The sequence below is a fragment of the Chelonoidis abingdonii genome, chromosome 13, assembly GCF_003597395.2.
Source record: "Chelonoidis abingdonii isolate Lonesome George chromosome 13, CheloAbing_2.0, whole genome shotgun sequence".
Lineage (NCBI taxonomy): Eukaryota > Metazoa > Chordata > Testudines > Testudinidae > Chelonoidis > Chelonoidis abingdonii.
In genome coordinates, this window is record NC_133781.1 from 17,004,163 (window position 1) to 17,030,166 (window position 26,004).

Consider the following 26,004-nt stretch of genomic DNA (forward strand, 5'->3'; position numbering starts at 1 on the left):
TAAAATCGGGACATCTGGTCACCCTACCCAGATCCCCACTAGAATCACTAGTGAACATTTCTCCTCCTTACTTTCAACTGGTATTTTAAAAGGGAAGGTTGCCTGATCCTAAAATGTCTTAATAGTGACATAACTGCCCCCGTGAACTGAAGAGAATGTTAATTGTGTAAGTGATGGGGACACAATCTTTTCAAAACGGGCACTGGCTTTTGAGATCTCTGCAGGATCTTTTGAGCCTGATCCCCTACTCCATTACTGTGGGGAAACTGCACTGGAATAGTTAAACTGGTGTTATGGAGTGGAGAATATAGGTGCAGGAGAGTGATCTACCACAGCCAGTCACGCTGTTAGCAGGAAGCAGAACGATATGGTTCAGAGGGTGTAGTAACAAATTTGCTGTATTCAATATGTGCTTTCTCCTAATCCCTACCCCAGTCACTAGTGATGCACCCACCCCCCAGCCCAACGCTAAATATGCCAAGAGACACCCACTGCCACTCCCAACATGGCGGTCTTCGAAAAGTCATTTCACTGCTTGCCACTCTTAACATGGCTCCCATTGGAGGAGCGCATGTGTATTGCTGCTCGAGAGGAGCCGCTGCCGTAGGGTCAGCCAGGTGCGCATGCGTACTGATTCCCACCACACTCAAGATGGCTGCCTGTGAAGGGCGCCCACGCATCACTGTCTGCCACGCTCAACATGGCGGCTTTGTGCTGACGCCGGTGGGCGTGAGGCGGAAGCGGCGGGCGCGGCAGGGTTGGGGTACTCGGCAGGCCGGTGCCCCTTGGCTGTTCCCAGCAGTCCCGCGGCAGCGCCGGCGCCAGGGTGCGGCAGGATGATCCCTCCGGAGGAGGCCTCTGCCCGCAGGAGGGAGATAGAGGACAAGCTCAAGCAGGTAGGGGGGCTGGGCCCGTCCCCGGGATCCCGGTCACCCCCACCTCACTCCCCGGCAAGCGCGCAGGGGTCCGGCTCTCTGTGGGCCGCCACACATCCCCCGGACAGCTGCACCCCCACCCTGAGACTCCTCCTAACATATCCCCTCCCCAGACCCTCGCCTCGGACTGCTCCAGCCCCCGAGAGACACCTCCGGAATAGCGCCCCCTTGAAAGACTCCTCCCTTAGAGCTTGACACACACCCCCCGCCCAGCTCCAACCACCCACCCCCCTTCCTCCCGGGTAGGGTGACCAGATGTCCGGATTTTATAGGGACAGTCCTGATATTTGGGGCTTTTTCCTATATAGGCTCCTATTACCCCCCACCCCCTGTCCCGATTTTTCACACTTGCTGTCTGGTCACCCTACTCCCGGGCGGCGCTGCCCCTGTCTCGGACACCTCAACCCGCTGCGACCGACCTGCGCTAGGGAGACTCTCCCCAGAACCCACCCACACTTTAGACACCGCGTCCCATCCTGGACAGCTCGGCGCCCTAGGAACAGCTTCTCCCTCTAAAGAGACCTTTCCCTACCTTGCCATCTGAGATCCTCCTTCTCTACACAGCTCCATTTCCCCTGGAATTGGCCCCCTCTAAGAGACCCACCCCAGAACTTTCCTCGGTCTTGGGGCTCAGGGGACCCTCGCTGGAGCCAGATTTCTCCCTGGCCTGCTCCACTTGTTTGGAACTGAGACCACTAGATAGACCTCCCTGGAACTGAGACCTCTCTGTTCCCACAGAACCAGACTAGACAGCTCTACTCCTGTGACACCCCCTCTCCAGAGAGACTCTCCCTCACTTTGGGCCCTGAATGCCCCCCATGAGAATTGTTCTTTCCCCAACTGGAGACTTACCTATGGACACCATCCCTAAAGTGATTCCAGCACTCCACAGGCTCTGGGGATGCTTCCCGTGCAAAGAGAAGACTCATTTCTCATGACTTGCATTTTCCTCATCTTGGACGATGACAACTGACAGTTCATTTTGCTCTTGTTCCCCACCCTTGTTTGCACACACAACTTGCAGCGGTTTAATTAAGATCAGTTAAACCAAGGATAGTCAATAGGTGGGCCTGGGGTCAAACCTGGACTGCCAGATACTTTTGAACGAACCAAGAATTTTGTTGTTTACTTTATTATCCTTATTTGTTGTTGTTTTTGCTGGAGTCTGGACGTGGACTATACCTTTGTCAAGGTCCAAATTTCTTGGTCAACAAAGAATTAATTACATTGGAGTTAAACCAGTTTAGTTAAACTGGTGCAAACCCCTGTGTGGGCAGAATTTTATCAGATTAAAAATGGTTTAATTTGTGTCTGTTGCCTAAATTTACAGGCACAAACTAACTTGATAAGCCATGTCTACACTGCAAATTTTGGTTGACACAAGTCACGTCAGCCTAAAGCCACGACAGTTAGTATATCTTTCGTGTGCATTCATACTTGGTTCCTGGTGTCATCACTGCACACACTCACCCAAGAGTGCTTGGGTCGGTGCACAATGTGGTGCACCATGCACAGGTATCCCAATAAGCAACTTGCCATCAGGGCTGGCTCCAGGCACCAGCCCAGCAAGCAGCTGCTTGGGGCGGCCAATGGTGACGGGCGGCACGTCCAGGTCTTCGGTGGAAATTTGGCGGCTGGTCCTTCACTCCAAGAGGGAGTGAGGGACTTGCCACCGAAGACTGAAGCTGCGGCGGTAGAGCTGCAGATCGTGATTGCGGCTTTTTTTTTTCTTTCTTTTCTTTTTGCTGCTTCCGGCAGCAAAAATCCTGGAACCGGCCCTGCTTGACATCATCCAGCTTGTTCTCTTTTGTGAAATTGTGGCAATACATCCTGGGGCAAAAATGAGTCATGCAGAGGTGGCCGGGAGCAAGGGGTCAAGTTTCCATCAGGCAACTTTCTCCATCCCATAATTTTCAAGCTTTTTAAAAAAAATCCCACAAACCCATGCAGCACTTCTCACTGTCCATCATTGCTGATGGAAGCATGGAGCCCATGCAGCTCTGCGCTGTTGTCATGAGCTTGCAAACCCAGAATGAAGGATGCTCCAGTATTTGCAGAGCTTCAGGAAGAACCACAGCAATGGGGGGCATGACAGTTTGTTGGAGGACAAATTGCTGTAGAATATATTGAACATTCATTCAAAGTTGTCAGCAGTGGTTATGAAGCAGCTGCAGACAATGGAGCGCTGCTTTTGAGCCTGAGAAACGAGCACTGACTGGTGGGAGCTCATCGTAATGCAAGTTTGGGATGATGAGCAGTGCCTGCAGAACTTTCGGATCCAAAAGGCCGCATTTCTGGATCTGTGTGCCAAGCTTACCCCTGCTCACCAGCGCAGGGACGCTTGAATGAGAGCTCCACTAGCAGTCGAGAAGTGAGTGGTGATTGCTTTGTAGAAGCTTGCAACGTTGAATGGCTACCAGTCAGTGGGAAATTTTTTTGGATTTGGAAAAATCCGCAGCAGGGCGGTTGTCATGCAACTGTGCACTGTCATTAATAGTCTCCTGCTACTCAATGTGCAGGATATAGATGGATTTTCAGCAATGAGGTTCCTGGACAGCAGTGGGACATAGACAGCATACATGTCCCTATTTTGGCACCAGCTCACCTTGCCACAGAGTAACTCAACAAAAGCATTATGCAGGCATTGGTGGATCATCAGGGACACTTCACCGTCGTCAGTGTTGGCTGGTCAGGGAAGGTGCTTGATGCTCGCATCTTTAAGAACACAGGACTGTTCAGAAAGCTGCAGGCAGGAACATTCTTTCCTGACTGGCAGAAGATTACCATTGGCGATGTTGAAATGCCAATAGTGATCTTGGAGTCGCAGTCTTCGCCTTGTTACCTTGACTCAGTGGAGCCATACACCAGGCACTTTGACAGCACCACCAAAAGATTCAGCTACTGACACAACAGGTGTAGAATGACTGTTGAATGTGCTCTTGGTAGATTGAAGGTAGGCTGATGATGTTTACTGACAAGATTGGATCTCAGTGAGAAAAATATCCCAGTAGTTGTATCTGCTTGTTTGTGGCCTGTTGTGTGTAGCAAAGAGGGAAATGTTGCCACTGGGGTGGAGATAAACTCTGCATGCCACTGTTCTGAGTAGCCAGACACAACTACAGTTAGAAGAGCCCAGTGCAGAGCTATATGGGTGAGAGAGGCCTTGTAAAGAGCACTTTAACAGTCAGCAACAGTAGTGCGGTGTGGTGCCCTGTATGGTGCCTGTATGCTGCAGTGTTGCCTGCCGAAGTCACTGCGGACTGGCATGGGAAAGCGCCCTACCACGGAGGAAGAAAGATGGCTGCCATCCCTTGAAACATTAGGAAGAGGATTGCAGAGAACCTCTGTGAAAGTTTCATCAAGATCGCTCAGCAGGATTCAAGGGACATCCCTGTGTACATGAACAAACTGCTTCTCCGGCCCCCTGCTCCCAACCCAAGAGGGGAATGAAAAGCAAATTACAACTTGATCTCTATTGAACTGCTGCCTCTTCTAGTATGAGTAAATTAATGAAAAGTTGCTACCTGTGTCCTGCTACACTGGGGTCAGGCACCATCTGTTCACTGAAAGATTGTAATGGGAAATGCATTTACACAACTGAGGTTTATTCCCCTGCATTGGGCTTGACCTTGCTTGGCTGCCAGGACTGACTAGTCTACAGTGAAGTCTTGAACGGCTCCTGGCTTGCAGCATAGCTGGACCACCAGGTCACATGTCCCCCATCCTCTTCCTCCTCCTCTTTGCTGGTCATGGTAGGGGTTTGTGCCTCAAGCTCCACTGAGGTATCCGTGGTGCTCTGCAAGGTGCTGGTGGGTCTCTGCCAAGTGTGGCTGTAGCTCATTGTAAAAGCAGCAGGTGTGCAGCTTGGCACCAGATCCACTGTTGGGCGCCTTGGCCACTTTGTATGCCTGCCTCAGTTCCTTTGTTTTCATGCAGCACAGCTGCTGATCCCTGTCATACCCCTTTGCCTGTATCCCCAGTGTCCACGTTTCTATGGCTGCTCTATAACTGTGCCTTCACAGCCTCTTCTCCCCACCAGCCCAGGAGATCCAGGACATCCTGTCTGCTCCAGGCAGGAGTGTGTCAGAAGCGTGTAGCCAGCATGTTCACTTGGGCAGTTGCACACAACAAGGGAGAGCTGCTAGGTGTGCTTGCCAAGCTGGGAGTTCAGGGAAAGGCATTTTGAAAATATGTGGGGATTCTGGGTCTCTATGGCCCTTGTGAAGTAGAGTTCACAATTGTGACTTGAGCGGTCAATGTCGAGCATTGTGGGAAGCTGCTGGAGGATTGTTAGGATTGATATAGGTCATGTGGTGGTTACGCTCGCACTGTCGACCACAGTACATTGACCATGGCTCAGTGCCATTCAGGGAGGTGGTGTTTATTGCTTCGTCATAATGGGGAGCTTACACTGGTGGGCGACAAATTTGAGTGTAGTCACATGCATAACAAGGTCGATGCAAGGTGACTCTTAGCCTAAATTTGTAGTGTAGGCTAGGTTTAAGAATATTTAAATTGAATTAGAAGTGTTTGCTACACTGAGTTAATTGATTTGAAACAAATTAAAACCTATAGTTAAACTGGTGCTACTTTGTATGTAGATTATCAGTTGATTTTTACCCACTAGCACTATTTTGTTGGGTTTAAGTTCATAACACCAGAGAGAAAAGTCTAAATACAGGATGCTACTGCTTTACTGAAATAAAAAAAGTTATTATGTTAAGTTTTCTGTTCTATTTAAAGACGTGTGTTTTTAAACTCAACCTAAATTACTTGCCATTTTCTTTAACAGGAATTAAATATGCACAGAAGTATTCATTGACCCTTTTGGGTAAGGTTTGAAATTCACCTATCATGCAGAACTGCTGAATTCTACTTTTATTCCAATAACAGGAAGAAGAAACACTGTCCTTTATAAGAGAGAGCCTTGAAAAAAGTGATCAGCTCACAAAAAACATGGTAAGTAGAATCCCGTAAATTAAGTTAAAAATTTAGGATATGCTCTGGTTGGTCTCTGATTCTGTTGCTTTTTCTGCTGAGAGTTTCTTTGGAAGCTCTGGTTGTGTCAGTTTGAGGAACTTTTAGGTTCAGTCGATGCTTTCCTCAAGTTAGCTAATCTGAAGAAAGAGGAAAGGTTACGAAGTGTGTTGGGGCACAAGCTTGTCAGTTTCTGGAAATGTGAGTTCAAATGATCCTTCAATCTGATCTATCTAGGTTTATATATGGTTCTCCTCATCTCAGTATTTTAGTGCCTCCCAAGTATGCAACAATAGAAATAAACTCTTGCCAGCCAGCGCGGAAAACAAATAATGTTCTGTGCCTCAGGGCTGAGGGGTGAAGAGCTATTGGAAAGCTAAATTGAGAAGATGAGTTTTGCCCTTATTTCTGAAAAGACAATGTTCTCAGTGATCTTTCTGAACTCATCTGATAGTGAGTTCTGGAGCCTAGGTCCAGCTCCTAAGCTCACAAGCCTTCCCCTGTTGGTTGACATTTTTGTAGTGCCAGTGGAATGTGGCTGATGTTAGTAATCCTAGCTGTGGAGGGAGAGGTGATTGATCTATCGCATCAGAACATAGGCCCAGATTTGGATTTGGTATGAATTAGGGAGCCCGTGGACAGGGAGGAGCCGTTGATGTGCTCATGGGCAACTGTGTTGCTTAACAGGTGGGCTGTTGCATTCTGTGCCTAATGAATTCACCACCACCACCACCGCCACTCTTTATTCCTACTTTTGAATTTCAGTAATTGAGTCTGCATCACTGTAGCCAGATCTGAGTCTAACTGGATGGAATACAGATGGATTTGTTTTTTGTTTGTTTTTGTTTTGTTTTGTCTTTTGTTTTGCTGTTTCAAGGAGTCCAAAATGATCCTAACATTGTAAACCTCTGTGCTGATCTGATGGCAGCAGTCTTTGACAGAGGGGGTGATATAGAGGAAGTGAGTTTGTAACATACTTTTCCTGCCAGTATCCCCTCTGTCTGGCTTCAGCTGCTCTTTGCCCAGGAACTGAAGTCAGCTAGATATTGGGAAGGCTGAGAGATCGGGCTGAACCAAGTCAAGACAGAGGTGATCTTGGCAGAAAGAAGGAAGGGCTTTGACAAACTTTGTTCCTCTGTAACATCCCCTTTTGCTGAGGCCAGCTGCCCGCCAATTCAGTAGGTTGCAAAGTTGGAGTTTCTTGGCAACCAAATAGCCATGGCAGAGCAGGGCTATGAACATCAGTCAAATGGCTTCTTCATTGTAAAAATTCATTCACATGTACTCAGTGCAATCTAGCAAAGAATTCGGTAGGCTCTGCTTCAGCCTTTTCCCTGTCCTAGGCACCTACAGTTTGTCTCCTTTTGGATAGGTTTCCCAGGCTGTCAAATAATAGCACTTCCATAGCACCTTCCGTGTGATGATTTGAGTGCTGTACAAATGTTAATTAAACATCACCATATGCTTATGCGGTGGATAAGTATTACTTCCATTTACACATTGGAAAGCTGAAACATAGGGGGGTTAAGTGACCTGCCCTAGGAGACCAGCAGGCCAGTGGCAGAGCCAGGAATAGAAGCTGGTAGTCAGGATTCCTAGTACCCTGCTCTAACTACTAGCACAATACAGTTGTATTTTATGTGGAAGGAAATACTCCATGCTGTTTGATCCTTTTGGGGGGTTTAGGTTTCCATCCTCTCCTCCTTTGAGAGCCGTTTGATGAAGCTGGAGAACTCCATCATCCCTGTGCATAAGCAGACAGAGAATCTACAACGTCTGCAGGAGAATGTTGAGAAGACTCTGTCCTGTCTGGATCATGTCATTAGTTATTACCATGTGGCTAAGGACACGGAGAAGATCATAAAGGAAGGGTGAGTCAAGTAGCAGGACCCTACTTTCCTCTACTGGATCTCTTTCTCTCATGGCTGTTTTGAATAGGGGAAGTTGATTGGGCAGGTCTCCACAAAAATCTTGTTATTGTTCCTTGTATTTTTTTACATACCTATGTGCTTACCCCAAAGGAAACTCAGCCTCAAAATTTTTAGCATTATCTCAAGGGTAAAATGCTGCTCTCATGTCTACACTGGGGTCCTCTTACATGTTCTGCCCCCGATCCCTGTGTGGAGCTCCCATCCATTGTGTTCATTCCTTTCTTCCCATTCTCCAAATTTTCTAGAGGCACTTTGCTTCCTTGTAGTTCCCTCCATCTTTCCAGCCAATGTGGACTGAATGGGCATCCTTTTATGGAGCTAGTGTTGCTTGCACTTGGGTTGCCCAGAGCAGTTCCTGTGGTGCTAACCCTAACCCTAAGCCCATCAAGGGCTGAGTATGATGGTGGAAATACCGAGGAAGCAATTGCTGGCTTGGGAAGTGAGAGGCTGCAGTCTGACTCCAGTCTCATAGCACTGTGGAATACTGTAACGGGCTGCTGTGTGGGCTGCTGGTTTTGCTTGAATCAGGTCTTTTTAAAGCGAGCCTTTCCAAGTTGCTTAGTGAATTCAGTGGTGATGAGTGGAGGCAGTCGTAAAACTCGCTTTAATCTCTGACTGAAGAAAATGGAGTTGAGGTCTTCACTGGTTTTGTTCCAACCGGCATTGAGGTTTTTGGTGTCTTTCTCATGTGTGCGCTATTTCCATTGCAGCCCTACGGGGAGACTAGAGGAGTATTTGGGCTGCATGGCCAGAATCCAGAAAGCTGTGGAATATTTCCAGGACAACAATCCTGACAGCCCAGAACTGAACCGGGTGGTATGTAGTGTGCTTTAAAACCAAGGGCATTGTGTGGGCATCTGCTTCTCAGGCATCTGCGGCATATTGGCAGGTAGTGGCAATGTGAGGTTTGTTTGTAGGAATGTTCTCCTAGGATCTCGATTAGATTTGTTAGCAAGGATAATGCTTTACCTCCTGACTGCTGGCTTTCCTAGGATTCTGTACCAATAAGACCTACAGTAGCTGAAAGCATGTACCTTGCATGTGCCTAAATTATTTCTTACTCCTAGCAAAGATAGAAAATGTCTTTAATGCACTGCCCAGGATTTGCTATGCTCATTCCCTGGATCATTATGAAACACTGCTAGTGTGAGGTAATAGTCCAGTAGCCCATGAATCCCCAGGATAAGAAACAAACATTCATGCACTTTGAAAACAGAGCTCTGAGCTTTGCTAAACAGTGTAGGTTGGGATTTGCAAAGGTGCCCAAGTGAGTTAGGTGCTTTGAATTTAATAGGAGTTGGGTGCCTAACTCCCTTTGGGTTTCTAGAAATCCTGGCCATGAAAGATTAGTGTCTAGCTCTGTTGATACTGAGAGGATGGATAGGCCAGTGGTTAGGCTGGGATTTGGGAGGCTCAGCTTCAGTTCCCTGCTCTGCCATAGATTCCCTGTGTGATCCTGAGCAAGTCACTTATCTTTTCTGTGCCTTCATTTCCATCTCTACAGTGAGGATAATAGCACTACCCTGCCTCCTGGGGGTTTGTGAGGATAAATACATGAGATTATGAAGCATTCATATACTGCAGTAATGGAGGTCATATAAGTACCTAAAATAGATCAAATACTGTATCAACTCTAAAATTAATCCCATATGCTCATTGCCATCTTGAATTCTTTCACGCCACCTGTGATCCCTTCCCTACTCTGTGCTACCACTTAAATTCTGGCATTATTTTAGCAGCTGCTGTCACATGAACAGTTAGAGCTAGAAGGCTTAACTATCTGAAAGCAGCTTGTTCCAGCTTTCACCTGGCATGAAGCATTAATTGCTAACGAACACTTTGAGATCTCAGTTGCTAAAACTGTCCCATTTGAAGCATTGTGGAGGAAACAAGAAAGGAATCAGAACAATTCATAAGATTTTCCTTTTTTTTAACTTAGCTTCTGTTAAGCTACCTGGGCTATAGACGCTTTGGTGAGGCAGTACTTTCAGAACCAGTTATTCCAAGCACTAATGCTGGACCATTGGTCAGAAAGAAGGGATGGAAATTGTATACTCACTGCAGCCTTCTATGCATTATCCTTGCTGCAGTCTTCAACTTTTCTCTTTAAATGTCACTCCTCTTCTCTTTCAAGACCTCCTATTATAGATCACATTGCCCAGATCTGCTGTTACCCCAGTGTAAACCTGGAGTAATTGCATTGAACTGGATTTGCAGTGGTGTAACTGACAGCAGAATGTGACCTCATCTTTCCAGATCATTGCGAATGCTTAGAACTCCCTCTGAATAGCTATTGCCTTTCCCTTAGCTGAGCAGCACAAAACTTCATCCCCTGCAGAGTATTTCCTTGACTTTGTTTTTCCCAATTCCTTACTTTTTAAAACTCTCTTGGCAATAGGCTACATTGCATTTGGTAGCAGATGTCAATGGTACACAGTATTTAGGAACGCTAGAGATTAGGTGATGTTTAAAGATATTGGGATAAGTTGCAGAAACACCTTTGTTTCTCCTGTCTCTGCTCTCTCCCCCAGAAATCACTGTTTGAGAGGGGGAAGGAATCTCTGGAGTCAGAATTCCGCAGTCTGATGACACGACACACCAAGCCAGTTCCTCCGATCCTCATCCTGGATCTGATCAGCGGGGATGATGAGATTGATACGCAGGAAGATATGATTTTGGAACACCTCCCTGAGAGTGTCTTGCAAGACACTGTTCGTATCTCCCTTTGGCTGGTGGAGTATGGAAGAAACCAAGGTAAACTAAAATGAACCCCTCAGTGAGCCAATCTCTGAGACAAACATCATGTATCTCATATTTGCTCATCTTGATCACTCCAGTGGTCTCCATCAACCATGTTATTGCACATTGCTGAAAGCAAAACCTGTCTACTGAAGGCTGTCTGTGTCACTGTGGAACTCATCCAGTAAGCTAGCTCTCCTCTCGGCAGTCAGGTCTGTTTTCAGGATAGTTCTGCAGCTAACCAGCCAAGAGATCACATTGCCTTTGGAAACTGGCAAAGAATGGTAGTAAAGCAGAACTGACTATCTGTCAAAGGCATTTCTAGATGAGTATTGTAAATCAGATTCCTTGTAACAACCCATTTTATTATTCTTTTTAAATCCTATTTCTCTGTAGTGCTTATAATAACCCTTTGGATGTCGTTTAACCTTCTGTGCTCAGTTTCCCCCTTCTGTTAAATAGAGAGAATAGCAAATGATACTCCCTGCCCCAAAGAGTTTACAATGTAGGATCCAATTTCTTTAAAGCAAAAGATCCCTACGACAGATCTATAGGCAGGAATGTGGGACCGCAGTCAGAGCAGGTCAGTCTCTTTTGTGCAGAGTCTGTTTTCAGGAAGGGTCCAGCAACAGCATCCTCATTGTGCAAAGAATGCCTCGAGTATGATTATCAATTATACCTTTTGTCTTTTCTCCTTAGACTTCATGAATGTTTACTACCAAATCCGCTCCAGCCAGCTCGACCGCTCCATCAAAGGTCTGAAGGAGCACTTCCGTAAGAACAGCTCCTCCACAGGCATCCCGTACTCCCCTGCCATTCAGAACAAGAGGAAGGACACACCGACCAAAAAGCCCATCAAGAGACCAGGTTAGTTCCAGAATTTAAGGATCAATGTCCCGCCCTGATGCCAAAGAACGTCCACCGGGCATGTTGTTCCACTTGTTTGTAGTGGGTGTGTTTCTCACTGACCAGAGTGTTCCTTTGTGCCTCTCCATCTCATGGGGTAGCATCTAGTCATAAAAGTTGTTCTGAAGGTAACAGGGTGGATGGGAGTTGAATGGCAAACACCTTTTTGCTTATCGGGGACTTTCACATTGAGTTAAGCTCCTAGATTATAGACCCTCTTTCATCTCTTATTTTGTTGTCTCATCTAGTCCATATTTCAGGCGACGATATTAAAAAACTCCCTTGTATGAAGAGAGATTGCAAAGATTGGGATTTTTTACCTTAGAAAAGAGACAGACAGGAGAGGACATAAGTCAGTAAAATAGTGAATGATGTAGAGAAGGCAGATTGAGAACTTCTTTTCTCTCTGTCTCAAAACATGAGAGAAAAGGGACATTCTATAAAGTTAGAAAGTGGGAAATTCAAAACAGACAAAATGACTGTTTAACACCCCATGTAATTAAACTGTGGAGCTCACCACCACAGGAAGTCATTTTGAATCTTGCTAAATTCTTAATCTCAAAGGGTTTGGTCATGTATATTGATATTGTAACTATCCAGAGTTGTCATAATTAATAACAATTTTGGAAACTCTGTGGTTCTGTGCCTAAATCAATCTTTAACTATTAGAGATTGAGAAGAGACCTGTGTGGATGGCAGATTCTCTCACATCTGCCTAGTGTGGTGTTCTTACAACTTTCTTTGAACATCTGGTTCTGGCCACTGTCAGATGGGATGTTGGATTAGATACACAGGAGGCCTGATTTAGTCTGGGAAGTCCTATGATCCTAAAAGTGTGTCTGAGCAAAGAGGCCAAAGATTTAGCAAGCTGTGGAAACTGAACTGCCCATTCCCCCCAGAAATGGAGACTCCAGGTCATGGTTATGGCATATCTGTAGGGAAAGCTTCCCCCGTCGCTGTCCCTGTTTTGTGGAGTGAGAACTTTACTCTCCAGGGCTGGCTGTCTGACACCTTCAGCAGCGCTAAAAAAGAATCACAAATTCAGAATGAATATCAGATCCTTTGTTAGGATCTACTTTCAATATAGCACTCACAAGGCTCTGGCACATCTGGTCCAATCTACTTAATATGCAATTTGTTAGCTTGTGCAGAAGAAATAATTTCAAATGTAGCTATTTCTAGTATGGATCTCAGATATTTGCTCTTCCTATATGCAAAAAAATTGAAGAGAAGGAGGAGGAGTGGGAATTGGTGGAGGGCCCAGAGAGAAGGAAGGATAGTATACATTTTAATTGTGTTGTCTTTATTTTTATAATCCTTATGTGAATGGCAGTCTTCATTCCAGGTAAACTGTGTTTCTGTATGTGTCTCCTCTGCAGCTTGCCAGGTCCCTCTTTACCTCCTAGTCAGTCCTCTTCCTGCTAATAGCAAAGGCTGTGGCTGGGATATTTAAAGGGAAAATCTGCTAGTGAAGATCTTTAAAACTGGTGACCACATAAGTAGGTATTAAAAGGTGCACCCCTACATTCAGTACCATGCATCAGAGCTGTTCCTGAAAGCTGACAGTTCAGAGAGCTATGAACACATGGCAGGTTTTGGCAGGACTTTTATAACCAGCTACAGTGAACCTGAGTTTCAGACAGAACTCTTCCTGTGACCAGCGAGTCACCTGGAGAGGTGTGAATTTCCATTCTTACAACTGGCGTTATTGCTGAGTTTTGCAGAATGGAGTTGATCATGTGAACCTCTGTCCAGAAAGATGATGGCTGTGGGTGTAGATAGTTTTGGTAAGGGAGTCAGTGTTTTCTCCGTATTGAATCCAGCCCAAATTCTTGAACATAATAGCACTTGATTCTGTGTTCTGCATCCCTGAGGGAAGCACCTGCTCTATCAAATAATTACAATAAGGAATGCAGACGTCTTCTGGTTATTTAGCACTTCTGTGCCAGACAGCTGCAGCTAGACAGGCAAAAAAGACTTAGGCCTGGAGCCTTAGGGAGTGTAAGGCGGCTTATCTTCATTGAAGTCAGTGTAGTTGCGCTGATCTACATTTAGGATCAGCCCCCCAATCTTCAATACCATCTGACCTTGAAACTATACAGGAAAAGATTCCTGGATTAGAGAGATTTTCATCGTGAAATGTTGCTAAACCAACACAGACAGCAAATGTGTTTCAGACCCATGTTATAATGGAGGCTTTCGCTTATACCTTAACAGCACTCTTTCCATTGCTAAATACTTTGTCATTCTCCCACTGTGAAGATCATTTTAAAAATGACTAGTGATTTCTATGTGCCTCAGTTTTTAGGTACACAACTTGAGACACCTTAAGGGGCCTGTTTTTTTTCAGAAAGTGCTGAACACTCACCTTCTGAAAACCAGGTCCAAAAGGTCTCCATTTGGGGACCCAAAACCACTAGTCACTTTGGAAATTTTGGCCTAGATCTGTGTTTAGCCAGAGAGTTTGTAGGATAAGCCAAGCAGTGGCTGTGTTTGTATTTGTGTTTCTGGGTTACAGAAACAAACTCAGAAGATGAGCAAATGGAGATGACATTACATGTGTCAAATACAGATCCAGTAAAGTGATTATTTAAGGTATTGTGAGTCTCAAGAAATAATAGTAGCTAATTAGTGTCTTCCATATTCTCAGACAAGGACAGAGTCTCTCTGTGAACCAGGCTCAAGTTCTTACTAGCTTGTCCATCTCCAAATACACCAGTCATGTGTTGTAACTCCATAGTTACTCAGAAACAAGATCTTTTTCCTAGCTTTTCCTGTTGCATCTCCTGGCATTGACCTGTCTTATTTCCCACAGGCCCATCAGCTTTCAGGGATGGCTCTGGAGGTGAAGATCTAACAAATCTCCAAATCAGAACTGTGGCACTCCATAACAAAATTCTTCTCTTGGGGTTTAATTGCCCCTTATTTTAATCTTCGTAATTCTAAAGTTTGGGCAAGGAAATCACTGTTTTCCATGCCATTGATTCAATGATCAAAGTGAACTCCAGAGTAAATCTCAGACAGCATTAAGAGGAGGATATCTGGAAGTTCAATCATGTAAGTTAAGAGCTCCCCAGTCCTAATGGAAGAATATCCCAGCACAGACCCTGACACATACTTTAATCTGTTGCAAAGAATAAATCACTACAATAAATCTGTGCTACAGCCCTTTCAAATGCTAAGCAAAGTCCAAGGGTGCTAGTGTCTGTGAAAACGATGGCAAGGTATGAGAGGCAGGGCCGCAAGCCAGAGAACCCACCGGGATTAAGCTGGGTTCTGGGGAGCTTATTATCAGTACCTATTCATTGTGTCAATGCAGTCTTGTATCACCATCACCATTTCTTTTGCAGTTGTACCACATACTTCTTCAGCACCCTCCTGAGGTCACATCACGTACTTGTAAGGCCTTCATAGTCCTCCAGGGAGGATCCTTTTCACAGCTGTGTGTTAAACAAAATGAGCAAGGTTTCTAAAGCTTTGGAGTGACATTTCAGCGATTCGTTGAAATGCATTCCAGTATCCTTCATCATGAGACGGAGACACTCTCTTGAAGCTAACCTCAAATGAGTGCAACTTGTACCACATGTTTCATTGCAGGCATAATGCTTTACAGCCCTTTTAAAACGCTGATCACTTCCCACTCCTAAATTTTAGCATTGCATTGAAGAGGATTAGGGTAGTTGGAGCCCCAAAGGGGTATTTGCACTAAAACTGCTACAGCACGATAAGAAAAATCCTCCTGTTCTGAATATCATTCTTAAAACATCTGCCACTCTGCTGGCAAAAAGTTTTTAAAAAGCTTCCATTTTTGTGTGGTACACCAAACCCCACTGTGTTAACTGCTATTATAGAGCCAGCAGGAGGCGCTCACTAAAAAAATCTCTTCCCAGAACTGTTGGGTGTTCATAGAACCGTAAGTCCAGTAGATACCATTATGATCATCGTGTCTGACCCTCTCTATACAAAGACCATTGAATTTTACCCACTCTCCTGATATGCCTGCTGTCAGTTCACAAGGAAATAGGGATCAGAGCCACCTTCTGTTGCATTAGAAAACTGCTCAGAGGATGGAAAACTGCTATACTGGAAAGGACAGCAAAGCAGTCTGAGAATTTGCACCTTGTATTTGACCTAGTGGGGAGAGAGACTCATTAATTTTCTGGAGATGACTTTGACTGTTCTCCAGGAGTGTATTGGCCTTTTCCCATAAGCATCAGCTCATGCTCATATCAGTTAATTTCTTTCTGTTACCGTTTACCTAGCAGCTGGGGAGGTGGTACCATGGGGAAGGCAATATAATCTTTGGGCAGCTGGATGAATAGCCTGTTTCTGTGTCCCTAGTTAGATCCCTGCTCAGCTCTTGAATTTGATATCTTCATTAGTAACCGCTGCACTATCCCATTTGATTTGAAAGCCGCCTAATCAGAGGAAATAATCATGGAACAAAGGCATTTGGCTTCTAACAGAATCCATTAAGGCCCGATTGTGATACAGAGTACCAGGGATGCGGCAGCATTGAAATAATCACACAAACACTTGCTATGTCTGAATGTAAATGCATGCGATGGTTCTTGTGCAAATGAGAAAATGCACTACTGACAGCGCAGCTCTTATCTGAGGCAAGCATGTCAAGAGGTTGTGGGCCGTTACCCTAGGACTAGCTAGTCCTACTGATGTGTGCTGCATGCATGCTAAATGAATTCTTACTGACAACATGACAGATCAACAGGAGTGAGAGCTGCAATTTACATTTGACTCCAATTTATAATATGGGAGGAGGGTTGCACGAATACTTACAAAACTGAGACCACCGGAAATGTTTCCAGGAGTCATACACATTTTAGTGTCATTCGAAACAATAAAATAAGTTCTGTTGTAAGTAAGATTTCTGAAAGTGCTTGTAACAAATTGGAGGCATTGGTACGAAAAGAACTCATGTATTTTAAAACTGCCTCAGATAAATCTGTGAGCATTTGGGTAGAGGATTACATCAAAACAAATACTGCAGAGGCCTGTGGAATAAATCTTATTAATATAGGAAGTGGACATGACTCTTCCCAAGCCTTTGGAATGTGTAGAAATAAGAAAATTACCACCACGTGAATTTTGTTCTATTGTGTTTTTTTTAAATAAGTGGTTAAGACCGTTTTGTAAATTGGTGGGATGAGTCAGAAAAAAAAAAAATGTTGCAAGTGAGGTGTTTTTCTCAAGAGTTAATGTTTTAGAATTGGGAAGTGAACTTAACACACCTTGGGTCTTCAACCCACTCCCACCATACCCAATTTGGGACCCTGATCCTCTCAAAGACGTTTTACCTCCTGTGTCTCCCAGTTATCCACACCTGTATAAACCTTCCCTTGAGGACCTGGGTAAGGAGAGAGGGAAGCTACCACTGTCCTTTGGTGGAACAGCTAGCACCCTGTCATGCTCTCCTATAGTTTAAACTTTGGCAGGTGATTAGGATAAGACTTCTCACTTTTCAGACACTATAAAGCAATTCTCTTAACACTGATCTCCAGACTAGCTAATAGCACCTGTGATGTGGCAGCCAGAGTTGCTGCTGGAAGTTAGGGGTTGGTGCATGTTATGATTATTTTTTTTTAAATCAGAAGTGCAATTTTTGCTTTGTATTTTGGCTGTTTTTTGATTTTTAGTTAATTTATTTGCATTTCATGTTAACCCTCCAGACAGCTGCTTATACCTTTCCAAAATTTTCAATTCCACATCCATGCAGCAGTGTGACAAAAGCATCTGCCTTGGGGTGTCCGTGTGTGTGTGTGTGTATGTGTTTGTGTCTGGGGGGTTTTCTGTTAATGTTCATATCAGGAGCTAAAACTAACCTTTCCATATTTAAGCAGTGCTTAGTTTACACTTGACACTTTAATGCTTTCTGTTTTGTGCTTGCAGCGCTTCCTAGCCATGGGGGTCCAGCACCGGCTATTGTTTAATGCTGTCTGTTGTATTTTTTTTAAAACTAATTGTCTTTTTCTGTGGCTTAATTGATTTGCAGTCCCTCAAGAATAGTGTCCTAGTGATTGGCTTCACCCTGTCCCCTTTAACGCTAGAACTAGGGAAGGGGTTTGAGCAGATTCTGTGCCCTAATCACTCTTTGGCTACTGATGCCTGATGCTGTCGTTATTAGCCCTGTACTGCAAGACATTCTCCTTCACCTCCGCTGTTAGAATCCTCATTGATCCACACTGAGCATGCTCATAAAACACCTCCCAGGGTGGGGATATCTTTCTGTAGTGTTAATTGCCTGGTCAGGTTTCTTGGTGTGTAGTAAAGGTCACTGGGTGCCCTTGGTTTGGGCAGGGCTCTTGGTGGATAATATGAAGGCTTGGACTGATCGTGAGTACCTGCTTTCACACAGCAGGGAATTATCGTCTTAAGCATTCTATGCCCAAGTTCGATCAAAGTGTCCCTGGAGGGATGCTTCCTGACCTCCTTTCTCAGCGGATTTGACCTTCTCCCCCACCCCCAATACCCCTGAGGCATGTCGAAGCTGATTCTGCAATGCTTAGTTTGAATTCTGCCTTCTCTAGTAAGAAGGAAGCCACAGATTTGGATATGCCATTGAACTGGCACGTCTGGAACCCAGTTTGAGGTTCGAGTGTGTGTACTGAGCATGCTCACTGTTGCCCATTATAATCTCACTGGGTTGCAATGACTAGCACTGGTGGAGGGCTGGTGGTGGTTTTTTTTTTCCTCACTCATTTCCTAGGTCGTCTTGTCTCTTCTCTTTGTGGCTCTGGTGACAGGCACGATCCGGAAGGCTCAGAACCTTCTGAAACAGTATTCTCAGCATGGTCTAGATGGGAAAAAGGGGGCCTCTAACCTCATTCCTATGGAAGGTAATCACATCTCTCACTTCTTCACCCTTGGATCTTTACTATGTATCAGATCTACTTCCCCAGGCAGGGCGTCCATTAGCCCAGAGTCCCGCTGTGTGGATAGTCTTAGCTTTTATCCTATGGGGATCATGAGGTAATTTGACAAAGGAGCTACACTGATTGAAAAGTCTTAATTTGTGTAGGACTCAAAACATGGTAGAAGATAAAGGAATGGAGCATTAAACCAGGGTAGCAAGCCATTCTTCAGCTGGCTCTGTAATGTCACGAGCCAGCTGATCTTGGAAAAGTCGATCCGTTATACAGTCGGCTGGCTAAGGGAAGCTCTGCTCTGCCTTAGTGACATCCTCCTTGGTGTTTCTGGCTTTGTTTCACTTTGCCTGAACTTTAAGAAGGCTTCAGATTGGTAGTGGCCCTTCCAACCCTGATAAGAATGTGTCAGACCAGCACCGGCCCAAAATTCAATTTGCCGTCCTCCTCCTCCTCACAGAGATATGCACAAAAGGCAGCAACAAGCAAGTTTGCCCCTGCATCCTGAAATGTCATCCCTGGCTCTGCTATCTGCTTGGGGACTTGAACAAGATGGGAAAGCAGAGAGATCACTTGCTTTAAAATATCTTTGGGATCTTTCAATTCCTGTAAAGATAAAGAGATCAGCTTGAAGGAAAAGATTGCAACTTCATCTGCATATAGATATTTTTCACCTATATTTTAGGGGACGTCAGGAACTACAATTATCCTTTCAAAAACACTTCCCAACTACTATCTGAGTTCTGGCTCTTAACAGCAGATGTACAGATTGGGTTCCCCATGCCCACTGGCCCAGGTAGAGCTTGTGCCGAGAGGTGTGAAGGGCATCTTGGGCTTGGCAAATGGCATGTCTGGTCACACTTCCCATCAGGCTTCAAAGGGCTACTCCTGCTATGGCGCCCAGAGAGGGGATGGGGTGGGCTTTCCAGGACAGCATGTGTGTATAGATTTCTGACAGACGGAATAACCAAAGCTTGAAGTGGCTTCCGGCCTGCGTGAGCATCCATGCTGTACCCACCTTGGATAAACTGAGCCTTCTGTTTGTGCCGGCTGACATCTCACTAGGTCATGAGCATGATTTACGAGTTAAACACCTTTCCGATACCCTGAACGACAAGCATGGGCCAGCTGCTGGTAAGTACCGCGGCGTAACAACAAGCTGGCTAATGTCCCTTCTTTTCAGCATGTTTCGCAGTCTCTTAGCCAGTGACTTTCCTTCCACGTGGGCAGTCGTGGAGCAGGGGCCATCTCTGGTTATAAAGCTTTTGCTCTTGTCCGTTCAAGAGATCTTGTTCCTGCTAGGCATGCATGCCCTACTCTCTAAAGCAGGAGGGCCCAAACTTTGCCCAGTCAAAGATTATCAGCAGTCTGGAGGGCTGTTCCTGTCTGGTAGAAAATGGAACAGATTGCTGCTACCGGCTTCCTCAGTACTAAGAAGGAGCCAACAGACTACAGGTTCCAGCATGCAATACTCCATTTTGGTCCTTTCTAGTCTGTTGACTACAGTTTTAGAATTGTGTGTCACGTTTGTGCCAGACTTTGAGCATCCCTGTTACAGGCTGACCTAAGGGACTTCCATCAGTATGATGGAGTGACTCTATTTCTATCACAAGCTACAGATGTTGGGTAGGAAAGGAGCTGTATATAGTGTCTGGCAGAAGCCAACCCCTCCCCAGTTTTCTTGCTGTGTAGCAGTTACAGGTAGACTCCTCAAATAGCAGATGATTTAAGAGTTCCTGGGTGGCCTGTGTGCACATCCAGCCCCATGTGGCAAATCTCATGCATAACCACTCTGACATTCCAGGAGCACAGGATTTAAATGTCCTCCTGCAATCTAGTACTGAGCTGCTCTCCGTGGGGAGCAGATGTCTTCCAGGGAAGCGTTGTGTTCCCAGAAATGCTGATTCAGAACGGCAGTAGTTCATCAGCGTGAGGGGTGGAAACCATTTAAACTAACTAAAAATAAAAGCAGAGAAGGTGTTGAATAATTCACTTCAGCCTTCTCATCCCTTCCCAGTCTTAGAACAGCTTGTTCCTACCCCTAATAAATGTAGTCACAAGCCTGCAGTCCTGGTAGCAAATCTCTCCAATACGAACTTTGTTGTGGTGCTGGAGAGAGCAAGTGGCACCCCTGCACCTCATTTTCCATAGTTGAGACCTCTATGCACGCTCATTACTGGGTGTGTACAACTTTCAGGAGCAAATCTTATGGGGCAGAATCTGTGGCACAGTCTTGTGCTCTGTGCTCAGTCTGGTCACATTTTCACTTTAAAATCATGTGCAGTACCTGAACTGTTTGCTCCAGAGGAAACCCAAAGATCTGTGTGTAAACCAGGGTCTTGGAATGAGAAATGTCATTGTTGGGGTCAATATGGCCCTGGAGGGATCAGTACAGTCCTGGCTCTCATAAACTTGTGCTGTTCCCACAGGGAGGGATGACATGTTGGACATCGAGATTGATGCGTACATTCACTGTGTTAGCGCCTTTGTGAAACTGGCCCAGAGTGAGTACCAGCTCCTGACAGAAATCATCCCAGAGCACCACCAGAAGAAGACCTTCGACTCCCTCATTCAGGTCCCTTAAGCTCAATGTCTTGGTTTGATTTGTATTGTTGGGTTTGCAAAACCGTTCCCTGCCTACTTCCCTCCATTCATCTAGTGCTTCCAGAGTGGAAGACACATGCCCCTGTTTCTGGTGATTGTCTTGTAGGAGTCTCTGGATAACCTGATGATAGAGGGGGATAACATTGTCTCAGCAGCCCGGAAGGCCATCATTCGGCATGACTATTCAGCTGTGCTCACTATCTTCCCCATCCTCAGACACCTGAAACAGACAAAGCCAGAGTTCGATCAAGTCTTGCAGGTAAGCGGTGACTGGAGAAGGAAAATAAAAATAAATAAAAGGTCCTGCAACTTTGTCTGTAGTGTTTCTTAAAGTGACTTTTACAATAGCCAAAAATATTAAAAATCCTAGAACAGAACCCAACTAGCCATGTGATTGTGCCACTCGCTAACATGCAGCAGACCCAGCTTGGAGTCCCAGTGTCTCGTTCCCTGAGCCAGCAAAGACTGGGAATGATGCAGAGGCAGTTTCCTCTATCCCTGTTGAAAGGAGAATTGTGCATCACTTAGTAACAGTTCTCGCCAGTTAAAGTAGTAATGTGGAGCTCAGATTCTAGGTGACGGGCTATGTCTAGGTTCTTGGACCACACCTGAGGTCATTAATCTTCAGTACCATTGAATCTAGTTAAGAATGTGCTCTTAAGGAAGTCTTCTCATGTCATCTGAAAGGCTAGTTGTTCTGAGGAGGGGCCTAGCAGATGATGGTGTTAAATAGAGGTTCTTTTAGGTAAGAGGTTGGCGGATTAAGCTCACTTGTAACTGCTATAAATGGGTTTAAAAACTCCAATGTGCTACTTGGCTGCAAAAAGACTCTCCAGGCGCCAAGCACTATGTCCAGCTTTGGTGAGGTTCCTTATCATTGCATTGGATTCAGCTGTCTGATTGTTCAAACTGACCAGCAGGAGAGAGGGGGCAAAGAGTCACTCTATTTTTCAAAGGACCCCACCCCCCCCCAGTTCCTGCATAGTTGGAGATTGGTAGCCACAGTGTGCAGCCTCATGGCTGCAAGTATTTCAAGAGGGGACATAAATAACTTATAAAATGGGGATTCAGCTCTAGGCTCATCTGGGACTTTCCCCTCTGCTGACAGCTGAACCAGTCAGTGGCATTTCTGATGAGAATCTACGGTTTACTAAACTGTAAATATTCTCCCAGCGAAGTCCCACCGCTAAGGGAATTGGGACTGAGAGATGCCCTGAGGAATGATGGCAAGGTCAGATGGTGGGTGAAAGGGGTGGTAGTGACAGCCATCTTCACTGAGACATCTTATGCCATGTACTGGGTCATTCCAGGGCACTGCAGCCAGCACAAAGAACAAGCTTCCAGGGCTGATCACCTCCATGGAAACCACAGGTGCAAAAGCGCTGGAGGACTTTGCAGACAACATTAAGGTAACTTCTGCTCCACTGGTCTCTTCTTTAGTAACCTAAGAGAATCACCAGGCTGAACTGTGGAAATATTATGTTAATGAACAATGACTGAGTTCAGCTTCCTGTTTCTTCTGCGAGATGGCAACCTTACCAACATCTACAGTAATGCAGGAGCTGCATATCCTTCATTGCCTTTAGGTGTCAGTTGCAAAAGAAATGCAGAGTGCTGACTTGTTAGAGCAAGGAGGACTAGACTTTACTATCCCTTGTTTTAAAATGTATTTATAATTAAGGCTGCATGTAATGCAGTTCTCTGTTTAATGTCCCTAATGCACAGTACTGCAAATCATTTAACAGGGAGAGCCAAGACTGCACATACATTTTGAAAATGATCTCAGTTTTTTAACTTGAAGAAGAAAATGTGAGTTAAATTTACGTGCCTCAAATTTTGAAACTGTCTCCAGCTAAAGGGAGAGTTCTCGCTAAATCAATCTGTTAACATTGGTGAACCAAACTTATGATGATCATAAGATAGTCTTTAATGAATCCAGATGTTTCGGTCCAAGAAGGTTGTGCTTTTTCTGGCTTTGCTATGGACTGCTTTGAAGTTGTAGCCTTTGGTCACCAGTAGGTGGGGTTGTGAGCGTTAGGGTGAGGACAGTATTGAGGAAGCTTGGAAAAACAACCTTGTCAATAAACTTGCCTGAAGAGCAATGTTTGTTTTTTTTTACTTTCATTAACCGTTTTATCTGTATCTTTCTCTCTTCCCTTGTAAGAATGATCCGGACAAGGAGTATAACATGCCGAAAGACGGGACAGTTCATGAACTCACCAGCAATGTATGTGGCAATGATTTGAAACATCCCTTTGTAAAATCCACTCCTCTCTTCTTGCTAACATCAGTCCCCCAGAGACCAGTATCTCTGTTTCAACAGGAGCAGCAGGGGAATTTCAAGTGTTTAAAATAGGATGTCTTTGATATCAGTAGAGGAATTACTTGGCTTCCATTAAGAGATTAGGTTTCAGGGTTTCCAGATTCCTGCATTGATTTCTTCCCCAGGGCATTAGGATAGTGTATGGAATGTGAGGGCCTGGGGGCTGCAATTAAAGGTTTCTATGTGTCCTATCAAACCTGGAGGATCTGAACATAAGATGCGGTACTTGAACACTGCACAGATGTAACACATACTTAGCCAACAGCCTGGAAAATGCCTCTTTTTATTGCTAAGCAGGGTGGTAACTGTCAGTCTGTGGTTGGGAGACTTCCAGGAAAAACAGAACTGCAGGATATAGTGTTGGTGATTCAGTAGGTAGTGCTCTTCCCTGGCGGCCTTTACAGAACCAGTGTCCCAGCGTGGGATTAGAGGGCTCTGTGCTGCTGCTGAAGATGCCATGAAACCAGCTCCCTGATCTCTTTTACATGTTAATTATCAAATGGTAATTCCTGGAAAGGGAGGTCACCATCAGTGGCTTGGCCAAACTCCAGCTGTAGCTACATCCTTATGCCAAAATTCCCCCTTCACTTACTATTAAATACGCTCTTCCTCTTCACTTCCAGTCCTAAACTGTGGTGTAGCTGTGTACTGTTAAACAGGTGTTGTCGTCCACCCTGGAGATGACTGCATTTCAGGTGATCTTTGTCCAGTTGGTACTGGTGTAGGTTTATAAAGTGCTTTGAGATCCGATAAGATTTTTTTTTAATGCCACTTTAAATGACTGTTGTTTCTTGCAAGTTTGTGGCTGACGTTATGTGGGCGAGGGCATCTTTGTTGTGATTAATAATGGAGGATAAGAAACCCAATGGGAATTACGTTTGACTTTTCCTCTCTGTTCCCCTCTCTCTTGAAGGCCATTCTCTTCCTGCAGCAGTTGCTGGATTTCCAGGAGACGGCAGGCGCCATGTTGGCATCCCAAGGTACACGCATGGGACTCCCTGGCCACAGGGGTGACTTTCTCATGCTGTCTGAGCCATTTTCCTTAAGGTTAAACCTCCTTAACAAGAACTCTCATTAGCATGCCAGCTTCCCCTCTGCCAGTAGGTTGTCTTATTGTGTGATCTGTCATGACAAAAAGATGGCTGCCTGGAGATCTCAACGGGATCTGTAACTGATTCCCTTTTTGCCTTCCAGATGTGCTGCCGTCATGCACAGCTGGATAACCTTCACTCTCTAGCTGTGAAGTGAGATAGAGTAAGATGGCTAACAAATGGCCTGTCCTATAAAGATTAGGCAAGGCAGATCAGTTTAGATCTAATCTCTAGAGTGAATAATAGAACATTAGTTGTTCCAGCTGAGTTCCTGGTAATGAGGTTTGACTATGAGGAATCGCATTTTACCTGCCATGTTCACATTAAGCCCCCTCATGCAGTCATCTCATTAACAGCAGTCAGAATATTCACATCAGTGGCTAATCCATCTCCGCATCTATCTCCTCAGCATACCACCATGTCCTCCTCCACTCTAACACCTGCTGTCTTTCCCGGCTAAACTATATGCATGGCGAAAGACATCTGTGGAGTTAACTCTTTCATTGACCAAAGAGATGGTGCAAATTCAATTTTCTTGTATGTTTCCTAAAAGGTGAGGTTCATGTTATTTACTAAAGGAAGGGAAAGTGCACTTGTGTCACAGGGAAGACAATTGTAGTAGGAGAAATACAGAAAGCTTACAATTGCCTTTAGTGTAGTTCATATACTGAAATGCCTGGGAAACCATCAGACTGAAGCTCATTCAATTTTTAAATATAATTAATTGTCCCATCAGGTGCAGAAAGATGGTGGTGGAAGTCAGCAGGAAAAAAATGCTGCTTCAGTGAGTTTATTCAGTAAAATGACAGGTCAGAATAATTACAGACCTTTGCAGGCTTCCAGATCTGATAACTCAGCTTTGCATCTGGTGCCTCATAATTGCCTGTGAGCTAAATCATGACCTAAGCATTATAGCCCATCCTCTCTCCTCCAAGATCCCCAGTGTCAGAAGCACTCCCCTCCCTTTGCCCAAAGTGTTCTCGTGCAGCACCAGCAATACGAGGGAATTCTATCATTGAATCAAAGAAATTAGCCCTTCTGCCTTAGGTAGGCTAGCCCAACACAGGATACCTAACCCTGCCGGTGCAGAGTTGTTCAGAGTGACCACCCTCTTAATTCTCTCTGAAGTGATTGGCTGGTGTTTGCTCTGGTGAAATGTTTCACTCAAACACAAATGTTTTCACCCGAGAACAAATAAGTGTGGTGAACACCAACACCAGCTCTCTGCCTGCAGTGAACAATATCTAGGCAGACTCTGTCTCCTCCAGAGGTGCCACTTATATCCTAGAAAGGGTATGTAGTTTGCAGTAAGGGAGGAGGCCAGAGCCGCTCAGGTCTATTCAGCAGTACCCAGTTTGCTTGGGGGACCAATCCCCCTGAAATAATTGACTTTAATTGGAGTTTGGGCAGGCCCGTGGTTATACTTTTTATCCTCTGAGTGACGACAGCGTTACATCCTGCCTTGCGCTAGTGCAAAATATACGTTTCCTCCTTAATCTCCAGCCCCATTTCTGTGGTCTTGAAGGAGTGACTCCTGCCTGCTCTACTTTTAGCTCCATGGCTGCTCTGTGTTAATATCTGCTTTGTTCTTCTTGAAGGGATGGTGGTCTCTAACCT

At 45.2% G+C, this 26,004-nt stretch overlaps 1 protein-coding gene across 14 annotated transcripts in view; it reads left to right on the plus strand.

Annotated features, from left to right (window-relative positions):
- Positions 1 to 693: 693 nt before the first annotated feature.
- The window catches only part of EXOC7 (exocyst complex component 7), a 31,095-nt gene continuing 5,784 nt past the window's right edge, over positions 694 to 26,004 (plus strand). For 2 of the 14 annotated variants that reach the window (XM_032792855.2, XM_032792859.2), the window contains exons 1-13: positions 695 to 896; positions 5,829 to 5,894; positions 7,599 to 7,783; positions 8,554 to 8,659; positions 10,375 to 10,597; positions 11,282 to 11,449; positions 12,822 to 12,833; positions 18,250 to 18,342; positions 20,799 to 20,944; positions 21,080 to 21,232; positions 22,284 to 22,382; positions 23,138 to 23,200; positions 24,210 to 24,276. In XM_032792855.2, the coding sequence (XP_032648746.1) occupies positions 837 to 896; positions 5,829 to 5,894; positions 7,599 to 7,783; positions 8,554 to 8,659; positions 10,375 to 10,597; positions 11,282 to 11,449; positions 12,822 to 12,833; positions 18,250 to 18,342; positions 20,799 to 20,944; positions 21,080 to 21,232; positions 22,284 to 22,382; positions 23,138 to 23,200; positions 24,210 to 24,276 (1,441 nt within the window). In that variant the 5' untranslated portion in view covers positions 695 to 836. Of the gene's footprint in view, positions 897 to 5,828; positions 5,895 to 6,789; positions 6,873 to 7,598; positions 7,784 to 8,553; positions 8,660 to 10,374; positions 10,598 to 11,281; positions 11,450 to 12,821; positions 12,834 to 18,249; positions 18,343 to 19,434; positions 19,504 to 20,798; positions 20,945 to 21,079; positions 21,233 to 22,283; positions 22,383 to 23,137; positions 23,201 to 24,209; positions 24,277 to 26,004 lie in introns of those variants that run through there. The other 12 variants (XM_032792851.2, XM_032792853.2, XM_032792856.2 and 9 more) reach the window with 8 other exon arrangements.